Here is a 20,024-nt window from a genome sequence, read left to right as displayed (position 1 = left end):
TCAAGTAAGTTGAGTGTCACCTAGGGTCTCACACCATAGCAACGCCTGGGTTTTGGAACATCAAGACACATTGGAGGGAGTATCCGTCTTCCTCTCCTCAGTCAGTGGGAAATGTAGGCTCTGGTATCAAATCTAATATCAAATTTCTTGTCCACTGTGACATAGGACTCTAGTGACCATGGGTTTCATGTTCAAAACTAAGAAGGCACACTCCTAGCCCTCTCCCCTCCCCTCCTCCTCTCTTTCTCTTTTCTTCTCCCCTCCCCTCCCTTCCTTTTTCTTCTCTTCCCCTTTAGTTTCTCTCTCTCTCTCTCCCTCTCTCTCTCTCTCCCCCCTCTCTCACCACCACCACCAAAATCTGCCTCTTCTTTTTCATTTAAGAATTCCAAAGTCACAGCAGATGATAAAGTCAAAAACAAGCCCTGGAGACAAAGCCCTTGGGGCAAGGAGCCAATGATGGGGAAACTGCTCCAGGTGAGTGCAACCACAGATATACCATCAGACCTGCAGGGTGGGGAGTGAGTCCCATGTCATCTAGAATAGGTCCAAGGGTGGAAAGGATCTGCTGAAACAGGGTGTTATAATAACTAGTATTCATATGAAAGATGCTAAATTGTACTTGGTTTCTCCCCTAATGCTTATTCTTGAAAGCAGAGGTGTCCATGCTTAGGAATGACATACCCTCCCTTTTCGGTTTTTTGGGCCACACCTGGCAGTGCTCAGAGGTCACTCCTGGCTGTCTGCTCAGAAATAGCTCCTGGCAGGCACAGGGGACCATATGGAACACCGGGATTCGAACCAACCACCTTTGGTCCTGGATCAGCTGCTTGCAAGGCAAACACCGCTGTGCTATCTCTCCGGGCCCATACCCTCCCTTTTCAGAAATAAAGAAATCTATCATTCTCAGGTGCCTCTTCTCTCAGCACCTGCCCAGAAAACTACTTTCATTTGGGGGTAGAGATGGAGATGACGTGGGGTCTCTCAAGGGTGCTAAGAGGGGTCAGGGGTGTGCATTTCCAGCAATACTCAGCCAATCTGGCCTGTATTCAAAGTGAGGATCTGAGGAGGTTGTGCCAAGGAGCCATGATTTTGTTTTGTTTTGGCCACACCTGTGGGTGCTCAGGACTTACTCCTGGCGCTATGCTCAGAAATCATTCCTGGTGAGCTAAGGACCATAAGGGATGCCTAGGATAGAAGTTGGGTCAGCTATGTGCAAGGCAAGCAAGCACCCTACCGGCTGTGCTATCCCTCTGGTCCTTAAAGGTTTGGGAGGTGTTATTGTTTGGTTGATAGGTTGGTTAGTTTTGGAACCACACCTGGTGGTGCTTAGGGGTTATGCCAGGGATTGAACCCAGGTTGGCTGCATACAAGGCAATCTCCAGCTCCCAGATGTCATGATTTACAAAGCTGGACTCCAGGAGCTATTAACAGGCTTTGCATGTTGAAGGCCCTGGTTCTATCCCCAGCACCATGCAGTCCCTTGAGACCCGCTGCCTTCCAGCAGTAACTGCTGAGCACAGAGCCAGGAATGTGCCCTGGTCAGCACCACAAAGGCCTCCAAACCAACCAACTAACCAACAAGCAAACAGAGCATGACCTTCCAGGTGCCCGGCCCGGCCTGACCAGACACAGCAGTCAGCCATGGACTACATGCATGCAGCAGCAAATCCGGGGACCCAGCGCATCTGCTGGCGGCTCCCAGCCTGGTTCCACAGTGGTTTCATTGCCCGCCATAAAAACTGTAACCGTGGAACTATATCAACAAACTGAACAGTGTTTTTCCTGTAAAACATGAATGTAATATAAATATTTGTCTTTGCCTTCTCTCGGCATCTGTAATGAGAGCGGAAAATTCAAGCCATATGTTTAGAGCGGGAAGGGGGAAACAGATCCCAGATCTGTTTCATCCACGTGGGCGCCGGCAATGCTCATTGATACTTCGGAATCACCCTTTTTCTCTCGGCGTGGAAGAAGCTTGGCCCACCAGTCCCATGGCCCTTAGCACAGTCGGCAGCAGCCAGTCCACAGAATGGATGATGTTACTTGAAAGTACTGGTACAGCCTGAGGACATGACTTCTGGGACAAGAAGAGAGAAGTGTGGACTTTACCCAATGGCCCAACTTATCTGGGCAGAGAAAGCATATCTCTGGAGGCTGTGAAAGCAATCCTGGTTCCCTTAGGCCCAAAGCACATCACAATGGCTTGGTGGAGAGAGAGTGGGCAACACCCAGTGGTACTCAGAGCTTACTCCAGGCTCTGCATTCAGAAATCACAATTGGGGCCTGAGAGATAGTACAGAGGTAGGGCATTTGCCTTGTATGTGGAAGACCCAGAACAGACCTGAGTTTGATTCCCAGCATCCCATATGGTCTCCTGAGCGATTTCTGAGCCCAGAGCCAGGAGTAACCCCTGAGCACCGCTGGGTGTGGCCCAAAAACCAAAAAAGAAAACAAAAACATAAATCACTGCTGGCATACTCACGGGACCCTTTGGGATGCTGGGAATTGAACCTGGGTAGGCCACATACAAAGCAAACACCCTCTCTGCTGTACTATTGCTCCAGCCCTTGGAACACCTTTTTCTACCATCTGCAGGGAGGAACCATGGGCTGCACTCTGCAACACATTCTGAAGCTTCACCAATAGAAAGCATTAACAGAAAGGTTCTGGCCCGGAGAGATAGCACAGCAGCGTTTGCCTTGCAAGCAGCCGATCCAAGACCAAAGGTGGTTCGTTTGAATCCCAGTGTCCCATATGTTCCCCCGTGCCTGCCAGGAGCTATTTCTGAGCAGACAGCCAGGAGTAACCCCTGAGCAATGCCAGGTGTGGCCCAAAAACCAAAACAATAAAAATAAAAAAATAAAAAATAATAATAACAACAGAAAGGTTCTGCCTGAGAACTGAGTTACGGTCACGAGCACAGAAGAGGCGCCAAGAAACTGGCACGAGGAAGTGGTCCCCTGAGCAGCACAGTGGGCCCTGTCCTCTCCCAGAATCCCACCTGGCAGTCTAAGGAGTGATACTCCAGAGCAACAATTTTCCAGAGTTCAGGAAAGACTCCAGAAAAGCCTTTGTGAGGCAAGGTGGGGTGTGTGTGTGTGTGGGGGGGGGGAGTCTGGTGTTGATCAGAGGCTGCTAGGGAACTAGCAGGGCCAATATCCCACCCAGATCAAGGCCGATTCCACTAAGGAAGAACAGTTAGGACCTCCCAGGGTTTGCCACCCCCCTAAAGTGTTGTATCACATGCCAGGATTGGGCTTCCTCTGCCACCCCAACTCCTTGTACCCACTCAATGAATGCTGTGTCAGCATGATCACGTCTATGTGGTGCCAATGACTGCCTTCATAGGTGCCAACAGAGGTGGACAAGTCTTGGGCATCTGCTGGTACACTGACCCAGCACAATGCCTAGCATAGGGGAAAAAAAGGAATCAATGTTATCAAAGAAAGGGCAGTGGGCAAGCAATGCAGATGTGAGGCATGCAATGGCAGAGTTGGTATCAAACCATGTTTTGTTGTTGTTATTGTTGTTGTTTTGGTTGTGTGTGTGTGTTTGAGTCATATCTAGCATAAATCAGAGGTTACACCTGGCTCTGAGCTCAGAAATCGCTCCTGACAGGTTCAGGGGACCGTATGAAATGCCAGGAATCAAACCCAGGTCTGTTCCAGGTCAGCAGCATGCAAGACAAATGCTCTACCACTGTGCTATCACTCTGGCCTCGCAAACCATGTTTCACCACATCTAATGCCTAAAACAGAAGAGGTCAGAGCTGTAACTGCCTTGGCCTGGGTCATGAGATCTGCAGCCTCCAGTTCCAGAGAGCTGAGTATCACAGAGGGGCACAGGAACCCCACACGGACATGGGCACCACACAGAGACACAGGCACCACGCATGAGCTGATAGGTTCTTCAGCTTCTTTTGTTTTGTTTTGTTTTGGGGCCACACCCAGAGGTACTCAGGGGATTACTCCTGACTGTGCACTAGGGGTCATTTCTACAGGCTCAGTGGACCATATAGGAAACCAAAGATCAAACTCCGGTTGGCCTCAGTGTGCAAAGCAAACTCCTCCTCGCTATTCTATCACTCCAGCCGGCTCTTCAGCTTCTTAAATAAAGTCTTTCTCCACCCTAGCAACAAACCCCAGTAATCTAGCCACTTAAAAATTTTAAATACATATTATCTTTTTGTATTTAAAAAAATCTATATTTAATTATACAGCATCAGTGAAACTTCACTTCGAGAACAATAATAACATAAACAAATGCTTCCAAAAGAAAAAGCTGTAATTTAAAATAAATTACTGCACTAGTCAGGAAAAGAAATTTTTTTTTCTTTTATTCTCTTCATAGGAAAAAAAAATGACTACCTGAGATTCGGCTGTATCACTCAATTAGGAAGTTGCATCAATTGCCAAGACATCAACAGCCACCCTTGATTCCTCTTCTTCCAGTGTGGGGCTCACTGGTGATCCCAGCCACCAGTCAAGTGTGTGTCGGCCTAAGTGTCATTAAGGATTAAAGTCAATTAGGCCACGGGTTGGAACAATCACTCCTCCTTTGCAAAGTATTGATATATATATTTTTTTCTCTCATGGCTGCTTTAGGGCTTTTCCAGCACTCACAAAGAGATTTATGTTAGACAATTTCTTTCTGATTAAAACAAATCATAGCTCAACAATTCTAATTTCCTTCATCTCGGCTAGAATTGACCAGAGAACAATGAACAGGGGTCAAACCCACCATGCAAGGGAAAGCACCAAAAGACAGTGGGAAATATTCGGAGAATCAATCCATCTCTCTCTGTCTCTCTCTTTCTCTCTTTCTTCTCTCTCTCCCTTTATCTGTCTGTTTCTCTCTCTCCCTTTTTCTGTCTCTGTTTCTGTCTCTTTTTGTCTCTGTTTCTCTGGCTCAGTCCCTTTGTATGTCTGTTTCTCTCCCTGTTTATGTCTGTTTCTCAGTCTCTTTCTGCCTCTGTATGCCTCTCTCTCCTCTCTCCTCATCCCCTCTCTTCTCCTCTCCCCTCCCTTCCCCTTCTCTCTTTTTCTGTCTCTCTCTCTTTCTCTCTCTCTCACACACACAGCTGAACAATGTCCTATGAGCATCCAGTCCAGTAACCAACCTGCACTGTCATGTCTTTCCCAGCCTACTGCCCAAGACTCCTAAATCAACCAAGGGACCTAGGAACACAGAACACTGCCTCCTGCTTCTGTCTGCCCTGGCTCACCCTCAGGGAGCCCTGGATCACTCACTCCTCCTGCCTGTTGGCAGGCAGCCCTGGTGAGACCTGGAGAGTAACAGGGAAGGCCAGGCGCCCAGTCACAGGTGCCTCATATTCTCCAGAAAACATGGGTTCAAGCCCAGTTCCCAAGGGGAAAGGAAATCACATCTGTGGCATTGGGCACAGAGACCTGTCCTGTGTGCTGCGTCTCTGAGTATCATGATGACTGTGAGCCTTGTCATGATCACCATTACTAGAAAAATGACAACAAACCAGCCGTCGACCAGGCAGTAAGGTGCCCATGTCTGATTCTGCCCTAAGAAAACAGACATACAGATATATAATGTGTGCTGACACATTCACACTCTGTCTCTCCTCTCTGTCCCTTGATCTGTCTGTCTGTCTCTGTTTCTGTTTTCCACACATGCAGGGACCAGCCTGTATGAGAAGTCTCCCGGCTGCCAGCTGAGTGCCCTGCAAGTGTTATTTCCAATCCTAAAAAGCCCTTTTTTGAGCCCCGCTGGAGATTCCTAACTCCCTGACTCACCAATTCCCTTACTCCTGGAAAGACCCTCTCTTTGTGGCTCCTTTCCTTAGCAGCTGTCACACACAGACACACACACACACACACACACACACACACACACACACACAGAGCAATTTGCCTTATAGTGAAAAAGCTACCAAATAACAGAGGCTTAATAGATATTTGTACAATTTCTTTCTTTTTTTTTTTTTTTTTGGTGGTTTTTGGGTCACACCCGGCAGTGCTCAGGGGTTATTCCTGGCTCCAGGCTCAGAAATTGCTCCTGGCAGGCACGGGGGACCATATGGGACGCCGGGATTCGAACCGATGACCTCCTGCATGAAAGGCAAACGCCTTACCTCCATGCTATCTCTCCGGCCCCACAATTTGTTTTTTTTTGATCATCTCTTCAGACTTTGGACTAGTTGATAAACTTAGACTGGTAAGTGAGGAAGCAAAGTGAAATATCTGTACCTTTCTGTCCTTTCCTATAAACAAATTGAAAAGCAGCACGAGAGCAGGAGAATAATTTGGGATTGGTGGGCACCGCTTACGATACTCCTGGATGCTCACAGAAGACCCCAGTCTGTGTTTCCAACAAGTGGAAGGAGCTGTGGGGCTTGGACAGAGAAATAGGAAGCACAGAGCGGTGCTCTGTGCATGGGGCAGTGGGAGCACAGAACAGTGGGGATCACTGAGCTGTGGAAGCATGAAGAGATGGGAGCATGGATTGTTGGGAGCACTGAGCAGTGCGAGCATAGACTGTGGCCTCCTGGGCTGACAGCAGTTGGAGCAATGGGTGGAAATGATCCAGAGTGTGGTCACTAGGGACAGGTCTGTGCCTGCCCGGTAAGCCCCTCTTGTGGGTTCCTCCAGGTCCATGCCTGCCCGGGAAGCCCCTCTTGTGGGATCCTCCCATCTCCAGCCTCCTCTTGCTCCACCGTCCTGAGGCAGGTCCTCAGCATCCTGTAATCCATCAGCTCATTCTCTCCTGGCTACACATTCCAAGTAATTAAAGTTCAGTAATAACCGATTTCTTTCTGCTCCAGCACCTGCATTGCATTTGTTTATTTTCCCAGAGTCATAAATCTGAAGGGCTGTCAAAGTGCCATAATATTAGTGCAATAATCAAAGTTAATTAGTGTCTCTCAATAAACAACAACAGAGCCATTATAGGGAGAGATGCCGAGGTTCCTCCTGGGTGCAGGGATGGTGCCGGGGCAGTGGCGGGCCTGGCTAGGAGCTCTAGGTGCTGAAGCTGTCTCCACGGCGCAGCCCATAGGCTTTTCCTTGGCAAGTGCTCCAACGGGGCAGGGAAAGGCAGGCAGATGGACCCAGCAGCAGACCCCAGCTCCCCAATCTTCCAGCTTACACTTACACTCCAGGAATAAAAGAGAGACGAGCTGTGAAGCAGTGATGGGGGCCGGGCCTCACACTGCCCACTTGAGGAAAGAAGCAGCAATGTCGTCGTAACTCTGGATTCTACTCCTGGGGAATGGGAGATGTGAGCCCTAGCTGGATACCAATGAGAAGGAGCAGAACAGAGGACCTGGGTGAAGGAAATTCTACCATAAATAAAATCGGGGGGGGGGGGGGGAGGGTCATATGACAAAACTATGGAAATGAAGGGGGAAATCAAGAGAGAGAGAGAGAGAGGAAAAGGGAGAGAGGCACTCATCTATCATCACAGGCAGACTCTAAAAGAAGTTATAAAGATATTAATAAAATATATATAAAATAAATAGGAAAATGAGTGACCTAAAAAAAATGAAAAAATAAATAAATAAAAGACGTTAGGAGAAAAAAAAAAAAGAAGTTATGGGGCTGAGAGATAGCATGGAGGTAGTGTGTTTGCCTTGAATGCAGAAGAACAGTGGTTCGAATCCCGGTATCCCATATGGTCCCCTGTGTCTGCCAGGGGCTATTTCTGAGCCTAGAGCCAGAAGTAACCTCTGAGTGCTGCCATGTGTGACCTAAGAACCAAAAAACAAAAAAGAAGTTAGATGATCTCTGCTCAGAAGCAAGGCTCAGGGTACTTAGCACTTAGGCAGGGGTGAGTCCCAGGTCCCCTGACTCCATGGTCCATGCAGTCCAGGAGCCCTAAAAGCAATCACGGTGGGATGGAGGTAGGAGGGGGGAACTCAGCATCTCCTCCTGTAAACCCTTGTCTAATTCCCTGTTGCTTTCACCACTGAGGTCCACGACCCCCCAGGTTTGCTCTCAAGGTGGCTGTGGAAATCTCAGCCCACCTGCACCCCACAGCTCAGGAGAACCTGCCTGGACGTCTCCCTTGAGGCAGGGGAGTCACTGTCACTCACAGGTGTGCTGAGGCTGCTGCCCAAGGGGCTGGAGAGAAAGCTCACTGGGCTGAGTGCAGGTTCTGCAGGAAGGAGGGCTGGGGTTCAATCCCCGAAACCCCCAGGGTTACCCCTCTCCCCAGAGAGAAGACCAGACAGGCGACAGCATCCAGGAGCGAAGCGAAGCGAAACGAAAGCACAATGAAGAAACTCTCGAGACTTGATTCGAGGCAAATCTTCCGAGGGAGAAATGAAACGGAAAAATGTCCAAGTTGCAAACACCAGTTTGAGGCTTGTCTGGGGCCAAGAAAAGAAAACTCAGCATATTCTAGCAACCAATTCTGTCTGGGGTGGGAAGAATCGTTTATTATGGGATAAAGACTCTCATTCCCCCAGGCCCAAGACAAGGAAGGCCAGACAGACAACTTCAGCCCAACAGCAAATACACATGGGGCCATCAGAACCAGAAACTTGGGGACTGGGGCTGGGCATGGAGCACTCCCTCCCAGTGGGGGAGACCCATCAATCACATCAGATCACAAAGGAATCCCTGCTCATCCCCCAAAGCTGGGCTTCCTTGGGAACCAGAGGCTCTCCCTGGCACCATGAGCAGAGATGCAACTGGTCACCAAGTCAGGATAGGGCCCTGGAACAGAGAGGGCGGGCGCTCAGCAGCTCAGCTGGGCCAGGAGGCTGGCCTGGCTAATAGAAAGGATGGCTGGCACTTGGGCAATTACTAATCCTGAATCTACCTTACGCCCCCTGGCGGTGTAAACCTGCACCCCCTCACCTCCCCTTCAGCCACCGGATTCCACCTGCACAGCTGGTATAACACGTAAGCTTTGTTTTAATAGCTAAATGCTAAGTTTAGAACCTCATGAAGAGAGTAGCCAACCCTACCTGCAGGGGGATGAAGATAACACACCTGGTTGTTTTGTTTTATCCAGTTGGCCCAAGGGAAAAATCTAAAACATTCTCTTTTCCTTCGTGGGTACAAATGTGCTCCCATTGATTTAAACAAGTTGATTACACAGTCCTTGCTGGTTTGCAGATTTGCTCATATCAAACTAGATTTATTGAAAATCTACTACCATTCATAAATACAAGTTTTAAAGGGAAGACATGAGGAAACCAAAACTAGTGACTGATTCTGGATGAACATTCCCTGATAATCGATAACTATTAGTAATATTAATCACTTTTAGATTTCTGTTTAGCTAAAGATCCCTCAGAACAATGGCTTGATGCCTAAACCACATTTTGATGGCTTAGGAATGCATTAAAGATTACGCCTATAGCCTGAGATAGTAGTTGACTAAGTCATTTTATTCCAAGCCAAACCACCAGGCAAGGTAGGCAGAAAGCTTATAAATTACCCACCCAGCATGTGCCAGTCCCCCCAATACACACACACACACACACAGACACACACACACACACACACACACACACAGCAGCAGCAGCAGCAGCATGTAAAGAAAAACTTATCAGAGACAATTGAGAAAAGCTACACAGAATCATAACACCTCTAAATTTCTTGAGCCTCTCTGTGGAATTGTGGGATTGTGGAATTGTGGAATCTCTCCTTATCTGAAACTCATACTAAAATCACTATTTCTGGGACCAGAGGCATAGGACAGTGGAAGAGTGTGCCTTGCATTTATTTGACCCAGGTTCGATCCTCAGCAACCCATATGGTTCCTTCGAGCACTGCCAGGAGTAATTCCTAAATGCAGAGCCACAAGTAACTGTGAGCACTGCCGGGTGTAGTCCTCCAAAAACATTAAAATAAAATGACTATTTTTGATGTTTGTCAACCTGACTGAAAGAGGCCAGAAGACTGAGACCTCCTCACGTGCTTTCACTCCAAGCAGAGAAACTGAGTCTGCGATAATTCATGCGGGGGAGAAAGAGCAAAACTACGACAATGCCTACCTCTCCCAGCATCAGAGCTTGGGCGCCCAAGCACATTCCATTACCTGCGACGAATAAATCTTTCCCTTTTACCCCTTGCATCCCCCTGCTTTCTCAGTGGCCATTTGAAGCGAGACGACCACTCACTGTTCCCAATGACTGAGCCCTTCATCAGTGTCCCTGAAATATATGCAGAGTGTAGTTGGCTGTAAATACAAAAGGCAAAGCGATCACATAAATTATGAAGATGGCTTTTCAAATGACAGCCAAGAGCTGCTCTGAGCTGCACGGGAAAATACTAATCAACGAACTAAATACACATCTATTAAAAGGTGGGAGTCGAGACAGATGAAGACAGGCCGAGGATTCACGGTGGCTCTGTGGATAAGCCGGCAGATAAACATCCTCCCTCCTGAGCCTGTTTCAGTCCCTCAATGAAATTACTGCTACAGAGAGCGGCAGTTATGGGTTTCTTGAACCCTTCCTCTATCTCTAGCAAAGCACTCAGACATTGGGCCAAGGTGGTTGGGGCAAGTGCCACCTCTCTCAAGGCACAGATGCAGAAAACACCATTTGGAGAGGCTGCACTTCTGCCCCAAGCCCACATGCCCCCCACGCGCACCAGCTCCAGATGCTGACATCCACAGATAGCACCTGGGAGACCCGCTCCCCTCTGCTGACCTCCTCAGAGGTCCATGGAGATGATGAAGCTAGTATAAGGAGCTGTCCCAATAAAGGGTGGGTCCTTCCAACTGGCTTCCAGGGACATCTAAGATGAATCCAAACCAAGTTCGGCCAGGCTACCTGAATGTTTCTAAGGACTAGATGTTCTCCCCTAATTCAAGTGCTTTGGGTTGGGGACCTCAGGTCCCTAACTACTTCAGGCAAGTGTAGGGGGCATCACCCCAGCTCCCTACCCCACCTGCTCCTGCCCAGCTCTACAGTTCTATAAACTCTGTGTCTGGGTCCCTCCTCTGGGGTTCGCTGACACACCCCATCCCACTCTCCACCTTATCAGTAGATCTAGAAAGGGAGGCGGCATTCGATAGGCCCCTCCCGACTCCAGCCAGATCTCATTTTCCTCCTACGAGTCACCAAGTGGTGGGTAAGCTCATCTGTAACTCAGAAACAGAGGTTACAGAGCCAGGATGCAATGAGGGGTAACCCTGTGAGGGCTGAGAGAGGAACAACAGTGTCTTGAATGGCAGCAGATGCCAAATCAGCCCTGGTCCCTTCAACATAGGGCACTTGGAACTGAGAAGTCATCCTGGGGTGTCCTTCCAGTGAGTCTATAATGTGACACAAGGGAAGGGACTAAAGTATCTGGGGACAGAGGGTCAGAGAGGGGTTGGGAGGGGGCCAGAGTGATAGCACAGTGGGGAGGATGTTTGCCAGCAAGCAACAGACGTGGGATTGATCCCCGGCATCTCAAAGGGTCCCAGAGACCTCCTGGAGTTAATTCCTTTGTGCAGAGCCAGGAGTATCCCTGAGCATTGCTGGGTGTCCTCTCCAAAAATATTAAAAAAAAAAAATACTGGGAAGGATGGGGCACAGTGGGGTTGGCTAGCAAATTTCCAGGTTAAAAATCTGAGGGATTACCCAGGAAGCATCTATTGCACTCTGTGTGATTGTGTGACTATGTGAGATTGTGTGACTGTGTGTGGCTGTGTGGCTGTGTGACTGTATGTGACCATGTGTCTGTGTATGATTCTGTGACCATGTGACTGTGTGTGGTCATGTGACTTGGCACATGTCCCTCTGTCTTTGAGCCTTCCCCAAGCTGCTACGAACATGAATCAGGAGTCAGTTCAGCCCGTGAGGGAAAGAGCTGGCTCCAAATCCCTCAGCCGCCATCAACCTTGGGCCTGAGCCCCATCCAGAACCCGAGACCCTCAGTTCTCTCCCACAGAGTGTGCCCCAGGAGCACCCCCATTTCTCCTCCCCTCCAACTCAGCTCCAGACACACAGTGCTCCCACCTGCTGAGCCCAGATCCAGCGGACACAGCCCCCACCTTATACCCTCCATAGCTACCAGCACTCAGACCCATTTCTCTGTCCATTTTCTACCCAAGGTCTTATGTGGAGCACTCAGTTTTGGAGGAGTCCATCCCAGATGGCTGCTCTAAACCCCTGTGCTGGACACCTCCTCGCCCCTCCCAGGGGAGATACTGCTGCTCAGTCCCGGAGCACTGTGGGCCCAGGTGGGGCAGTTATTCTCATGCAGAATGACACCCACACCTGCACAGAAAAAGCCCAACAATGGTGAAGAATGATGAGAAACAGATGCACTGCTCAGGGCACTGACCGCTCTGTCATGTTACTCAGCCAAGGAACCTAAGAAGGCACAACCTTAGAGCCAGACTCTGAGCTAAGGATGCTCACTGTGAACTGCCAAAGATGCAAACAGCACCACACAGAGCTCGCTCCCCCACCTTGGAAACACAGTTCCAGCGCCAGCTTACCCATTCTCCCAGGATGCGGGCCACAGCCTCACTGGCTCTCGCCATGTTCCTACAGGCCAGGATCACATGTGCACCATGGAGAGCAAAGGACTTGGCGGTCTCAAATCCTGTGGAGGCAAGGGAGAGTGAGTGTTAGAGCCTAGAAAACACAAGCAAGCATAGAGCCTGAGATGGGGCCCATGAGAGTGCAGGTAGAGAAGTGCAAGGACCTAGAAGCCAGGGGATGTAGCAAGACATGACCCAGGATCCAAGTTGGCACTGATGATAGTGGAGGAGAGACACGTAGACTGAAGGTCAGGGCACATGGAGTCACACGCTGAGATGATAGGGTGGTCTGAGATGTGGGACCATGCACAGAAGTGTCAGTCTGAGTCAGGGAGAGCCAGTCTGGGAACATGCAAGTCAAAGAGTGAGTTTGCTTGTTTTATTTATGTATGTATTTATTTATTTGGTTTGGGGGCCAAACCCGATGATGCTAGGGGTCACTCCTGGCCATGCACTCAGAAATCACTCCTGGCTTGGGGGAGCACATGGGATGCTGGGGACCTCACAGAAGTCCGTCCTAAGCTTTGTGCTAGGCAAATGCCCTACTACTGCACTATCGCTCCAGCCCTGCTTGTTTTATTTTGAGGTCATGCTGGGGAATAAAACCATGGCCTTCTGGGAGCCAGGTGAGCTGCTGGCCTCAGTGCCCACCAAGCCTGTTTTCTCCTTGAAACATGCATCCTGATAGCTTGCATCTATGTGCTTTTGCTTGCTGATTTCCTCTCTGAAGAAGCCTGTGTTCTCTCTCGAATATGTACTTCGCTCTCTCCCTCACCTTTTCCTAAATGAGTTTTCATAAAAATTACCTTGATTCATAAAAGAAAAGAAGGGAACCATCATAGGATGCTCTTTGTGCAAGAAGAAGGAAAATGGGCCTGGGTCCCTAGAGCTGTAGAAAATCAAGAGCAAACACTCAGAGACTAAGTGTGTGTTAGAGGACCAGAGAAAGAGCACAATGTTTCATTGCACACAGACAACCTAGGTTTGATCACTGTACCCTATATAAGTCTCCTGAGAACCATCAGGAATAGCATGGCTGGGTGTGGGCCACCCCCCACACAAAAACAAAAGAAGAGAAGAGAAGAGAAGAGAAGGAAGGAAGGAAGGGAGGGAGGGAGGGAGGGAGGGAGGGAGGGAGGGAGGGAGGGAGGGAGGGAGGAAGGAAGGAAGGAAGGAAGGAAGGAAGGAAGGAAGGAAGGAAGGAAGGAAGGAAGGAAGGAAGGAAGGAAGGAAGGAAGGAAGGAAGGAAGGAAGGAAGGAAGGAAAGAAGGAAGGAAGGAAGGAAGGGGTATGTGAGGGCAGAAAATCTGTGAGCCTCAGGTACATCACAGAACTGTGATCACTGGAACTGTTACTGGAAGTGACAACACAGAATCCAGGAGGAGGGTAAGTGGGGTTAAAATGTGCCCCCAAATAAAATCCAACGTGCAAAGGCCCTGGCTCTGTGCAGGCAGTGCAAAAGAAATAATCCACAGCAACTGTAAGAAGCCAACAATACAAGTGGTGATGGTGATCTCCACCATCATCATTCAATTTAACAAGCCAGTAGGAAGGAGAAAATAGAACAGTAAAAAAAGGAGGCAAGGAAAAAGTAAATAAGGGATATAAAATACACCAAATAACCATAAGGAGGTATATGTAATCCAAAATATGACTGTAATTGCTTTACATATAAATAAGCTAATAAAAGATAGTTAGCTAAATAAAATACGTTTAAATATAAAAACAAAGGATACACATTTATCTAGATATAAAAAAATGTCTAATCCAAAGAGTGGTAAAATAGATACCAAATTAACATGAGCCATGAGAATGTTTATTAAGGAAAAAAGCTTCACATCATAAATTTCATGCCCACCAGGAATATGCAATCATTTCAAGTTTATGGGCCCAACACATGACCAAAATTGATAGACTTAAGAGGAAAAATATACAAATTTCCAACTGCAGTGGAAGATTTCAACATACCCATTTGATTTGAACATTCATGTAAAATTTAATAAGACAAATAGGAAGAACATGGAAAAATTTGAACCAGAAATAAAAGAATATTTTAAGTAATGAACACAAAGGTTAACAGGACTGATAAGGGGTTGGCAGGGCTGCAAGAAACAGAGACCCTGAGAGAGAGAGAGAGAGAGAGAGAGAGAGAGAGAGAGAGAGAGAGAGAGAGAGAGAGAGAGAAGCACAGACAGATACATAGATGGAGATATAGACAGAGACACGGAGACAACAGATACACAGAGACAGAGATATAGAGACAGAGGTCTCAAGAAAGACAAAGATTCACAGAGACAGAAGCACAGATACACAGAGGCAGAAGCACAGAGAAACAGAGACATGGACAAACCCCCAGAGAAGTACAGACAGACCCCAGTTCATAGGGAAGCCACAGTGAGCACCAGGAGGTTCCCATAAAGGACATCGGACAGGTCCCAGAGTCCCTCACAGACTAAAAGAATAAGAATATGTAGCAAACAGCTTCACACCTACATATTTTAATATGAGCAAAATGAAAAAAAAAAAGACAATGCAATGCATTCAAAGCTGCCCCAACAAATGAGAGAAAAAAGTTCTATATGATGTTCTATGTATTTCAAGACAGTCCATCCTAATGGACTTCTAAATATTGGATGCTATATATATGTCTATATATTTCCTAATGGGCATTCCTATATATTTCAAGGAAATCCTTCCTAATCTCAAACTCAAAACTTCTGGCCCCATAGGAGACGCCACACAGGTAAAAAGTCCCACCAACAGTGGCCTGGGATCCATTTCTATCTTCAGTCATGAGTCACCTGCTAGAGTTAAGACCCAACGGTGTGTGTTAGTGTATCTCAGCTGACAACAGCCATGGAAATTGTGGCCCAGATCACACTGAACATAGTCAAGAAAGTGGTAGAACCCCAAGTCCAACATATCACTGTAGGGCTTCTTTGGGAAGAGGAGCTGTGCCTCATTCCCAGTGCTCCACAGTGCAGGAACTCTGCTCCCCACAAGTTATATGGAGGGACAAAGTTGGGGGTTGTGCCACAAACAGTTTGACCAACCCTCCTCCATTGGGCTCCATGTGATCCAGCACACCAGTAGCAAATAACTGCCAACTGCAGTCTCCCAGGCAATACCAGCAACATGGATGAATATGAGCCATTTTCTGACTGGCACCCAGATTCTGGCCACTTCCCTTCACCCTGACTTCCTGGAGGCAGCCGGTCTGTTTCTATTTCTCCCAATGAGTGCTCCCGAGAAGCCAGCACAGCACTGTGTGCAAAGCCCAGACTCAGGCATTTGATACACTTGTGTTGAGGCCAGCTCAAGCTATTTATAAAGTTATGGGACCCCGGGCGATGCCTTTATCAGGTCCCTCAGAAACGGAAGTGATCCTTTTGCAACCTAAACAAAGAGTACATCATTGGGCTGCAAGCTCTGAAAAATAACAGGGCTATTATGTCCAAGTGATTTCAGGTATCTTATAATGGCCAGATGGGAACAAAATAAGAGATGTGGGTGTCTGTTATTAGAGCGGAGTCAGGCACTGAGAATGTCATAGAACTAAGATTGAGGGGGTCATGTTCCACAGATGCTTCTTTTCCTGACACCCCTGTTGAGGGCCATGACTTCCCTCTAGTGTATTCCACTCACTACATATACCTACAACTTATCTCCAGGACAGGAAAGGGGCCCTTCCCTTTGATGTACTTCCCAGTGCCAACCCAAGAGCTGATGGGCCAGAATTTACAAAATGATCTATGAGGTCCTATCTTCCATCATATTGTTGGCTCTAAAATGCACCAGGGCCCATCCAAGTGTTGGGGGCATCTGAGTCTTCCTGTCTCTGCCCATTTTCTAATTTTGGGCTTGTTCAAGATATGCATCTGCCATACTTCCTTGAACATGATGAGAAATCAATGATGGAGTCATAAGACAGAGGGGCAGGGCATTTGTCTTGCATATATCCCACTTAGGTTCGCTCCTCAGCATCCCATATAGTCCTGAGCCTCACAAACCCCACCAGGGTCTCCTAAGTGATCTCTAAGTGCAAAGTCAGAAGCCCTGAGCATCACTAGGTATTACTGTTTTATTTTGGTTTTATTTTATATTTGGTTTTTGGGCCACACCTGTTGGGGCTCAGGGGATAGAAATGACGCCTGGCAGGCTCAGGGGACCATATAGGATGCTGGGGGGGAAAACGCAATTTTTTTTTTAAATGGGAAACAGTATCTGAATCTGCTTGCCTCCTCTTCAGTATAGCAAGTAGTAAGAGGTACCTAATCTCTATCTCTGAGCCAGGAGGCACCAAGAATCTGGCATGTACCTGGCTTTAACCAGGATGTCAAAAATACCATATCAGCAGTGAGCAAAGAATACCTAGATCATCTGGGGGGTGGAGAGTGGGGGATGAGGGGAGGGAGAGAGAGAGAGAGAGAGAGAGAGAGAGAGAGAGAGAGAGACCACCAGGCTTTGCAGACCAGCTGTTCCCAGACTGGCGAGGCGCAGGCAGAGGACGAGATCTTGCTGACGGATGTGTTGCATCCATCAGGCGAATGAAATGCTGACGGCCAGATGGAGACAGGAAGTGTCTCCACACAGGAAGTGGCCCCAAACGACTTTCCAGTCTGCGACTTCACAAGTGCCTGCAGAAAACAGCCGACGTTCATATCTGAGCCATCATGGGAGAGCATCAGCATCATCACATTTGCTTCAGTGGGGATGGAAAGGAAAAGTGGCAGAGAGGAGCCAGGGCGGCAGGGGTTGGCGGGGACAGTAGTGGGCACAGGTCCCATCGCTCTGTTCCTCCAGGATGGAGAAAGTGGCTGCTGATGAGCCCTGTTGGTCTTTACCTCCCTAACCAGGCTCCCCAGCAGCTCCTTTCGACCTACACCTTTCTCTAGGTCTTCATCCCATGGTGGCTCATAGCCCAAGCACATCAGTAAGTACCAGCAGAAAGAAAAGATGCTTCCCAACAATTCCAATGGCAACTGTAAGTTCCTTTGGAATTAAAAATACTCACATCTGGAACAGAGAGATAGCACAGCAGTAGAGCATTTGCCTTGCAAGCAGCAGATCCAGGATGGATGGTGGTTCGAATCCGGGCATCCCATATGGTCCCCTGAGCCTGACAGGAGTGATTTCTGAGCACAGAGCCAGGAGTAACCCTGAGTGTCACTAGGTGTAACCCAAAAACAAAAAGCAAAACAAAACAAAATACTCACGTCCACAGAGATGCCAATTGCAGCTGTTCTCAATAACACACCTAGAATCTGGCATGGGCCAGAGAGGAGGCTTTTCCTTTTTTCAGGACTGACAAACTTGGAGTTAGAGCCATAGCACAGTAGGGAGAGCATTGGCCTCGAACACGGTTGACCCCGATTCAATTCCCCAGCTGCCCATTGGGTCTCCTCTGCCCCAGCACTGCCAAGAGTGATTCCTGAGTACAGAGCCAGGAGTAACAACTGAGCATCACTGGGTACTGTGTGTGGCCCAAAACCAAACTCACAAACTTGTCTAGTCATGCCACTTGTGACACAGGCAAAGGGCTGTGATGACCAGATCATCTCATCATGCATGTAAGCAGCTATAGACTTCAGGCTTGAGCAGGCCCCATTGCCCTCTTAGGGAATTTTTTTTTTTTTTTGGTTTGGTTTGAGGCCATACCTAGCAGTGCTCAGGTATTACTCCTGGCTCTGTGCTCAAAAATTACTCCTGGCAGACTCAGGGGACCCAGGAATCAAACCCCGGTGGGCCACATGCAAGGTAAATTTCCCTCCCTGCTGTGCTATCGCTCTGAAGTTGCTTTGGGGTAATTCTTGCATGACAACCTATCTCTGTGTCTTGTGGGATCCCACTGCTACTGGCCCTTGCTAGGTGGAAGCAACACCTTCCTCAAGGCGAGACTGCCTTTCAAGGTGGCCCAGGGCAGCCAGCTCTCTTCTCTTCTGCTTCACACATGACTCCGCAGCAACCATTCAGCAACAATGCTTAAAAAAAATGAGGGTTGAGCAGGAAGGACAATAACCCTTCTAGAGCAAACCCGACCTCTAGGGTGTGGAGTTTTCTATCTTAAAAAAAAAAGTTTAATAATGCTACCTACCACTCACGTCCAGGAAAAGCCCCCGAGATCAGCATCCCTCACTTTCCAATACTGTGGTTGATGATCAGTTTAATTAGCTAAAAGGAGGGAGGTAGGGAGGATGGGGGGAGAAGCTCGGCCAATTCTGCACAGCGCCAAAGTTTGTGCTAAATAATGAAGGCAATGGTTTACTAGATTTAATAACCTGATACATCTTATAAAAAATTCACCTTATGACAATGTTTAAATTGAGCAGCTTAAGTGCAGGGAGGTGGCAGAAGTGCATTCAGGAAAATATTCAGAGCCAATAAAATGAGCAAAAAAAAAAAAAGGCAGGCGGCTTAGAACCTCAAGCAATGTGGGTTCCGAGAGACTCCATCGGGAAATTCAGTGGCATGGAGGTTTGGTCTTGAGTGTCTTGAGTTCCAGTTTTGTTTGGTTGTTTTGTCTTCCATAGTTGGGGGGCTGGCTGTCAACCTTCGATTCTCAGAGGTTACTCCAAACAAAAGGTCCAAGATTTGGAGGTGCCCCTGGGAATGGCGAGGGAAACACACACAGGGGTGGGGTGGGGAGCCAGGATGGAGGATATGTTGGGGGTAGAACACTGGGGAACAACACCCCACTTCCCAACCCCATTGGGACCCTCTGCCATGCCAGTAGGTGAGTAACTGGGTCCTCACCAAGCTTCTGGACAGGGGAATACAAGCCACAAGGTCCTGCCACCACCAACTCTGGGTGCACTACAGGCTCCCCACCACCACCCCATTGGTTTTTTTACAGCTCTTCTACCTTGTGGACGTGGCCGGGGCCTGTCCCCATTTACTATAAATGATGGTTTTAATTATCATTTTTATTAAGATGCCCACCGGAGCCAGAGTGTACAACACCCGTAATTTCTAGTGGGTCATTATTATGATTATTATTATTAATTTATACTTGGGAAACACTGGGGACAGAGGCTTCTTCAGAGGCCACAGAGATAGAAAGCCCCTGACTGCCCTCCCCCTGAATGAATCCCGCGGCAGTGATCCTTAGCAACCCGTCGACAAGCAGCTGTTTTTTTCCAGCATGAGCCTCGCAGCCACCAACACTAACCAAACTGGACAGTTCCAAGGAATGCAAAGACTATGAGGCAAGGCCAGTGCCAGAGCCTTGAAACTCCCAAGCTCTTTCCCATTCCTGTGAGTTCTCCAAGCACCCACAAAGGGATTCTGGCACACCCATGGAAGGACAAAGAGGTGCCTCCAAACCCTGATAACTCCCCTAGCCCAGAAGAGAGGACCCTGACAGCGGAAGAGGCTGCTACAGGCCATGAGTCTTCTGGAAACAGGAGCCAGGCCAAAGGCTGTCACCAAACTGGCCTGCCAGGTTACGGAGTCAACCCCTGGGGGCTGCCTGAATGAGATCCCCAAAAGGCTAGCATCATGCAGGGGCCCACCAAAGTTGGCCCTAAGATGCCCTCAGCTCATCTGTTAGCAGCAGTCCCAAG

The 20,024-nt window shown here is 48.3% G+C and overlaps 1 protein-coding gene across 1 annotated transcript in view; it reads right to left on the bottom strand.

Moving 5' to 3' along the window:
• The window catches only part of WWOX (WW domain containing oxidoreductase), a 646,006-nt gene that overhangs the window by 595,422 nt on the left and 30,560 nt on the right, over positions 1-20,024 (bottom strand). Inside the window, exon 5 of the mRNA XM_049786278.1 lies at positions 12,418-12,524. Within this exon, the coding sequence (XP_049642235.1) occupies positions 12,418-12,524 (107 nt within the window). The remainder of the gene's footprint in view (positions 1-12,417; positions 12,525-20,024) is intronic.

This window comes from Suncus etruscus, chromosome 14 (genome assembly GCF_024139225.1).
Source record: "Suncus etruscus isolate mSunEtr1 chromosome 14, mSunEtr1.pri.cur, whole genome shotgun sequence".
NCBI classification, from domain to species: Eukaryota; Metazoa; Chordata; class Mammalia; order Eulipotyphla; family Soricidae; genus Suncus; species Suncus etruscus.
This window is presented reverse-complemented; position numbering and strand designations above follow the sequence as displayed.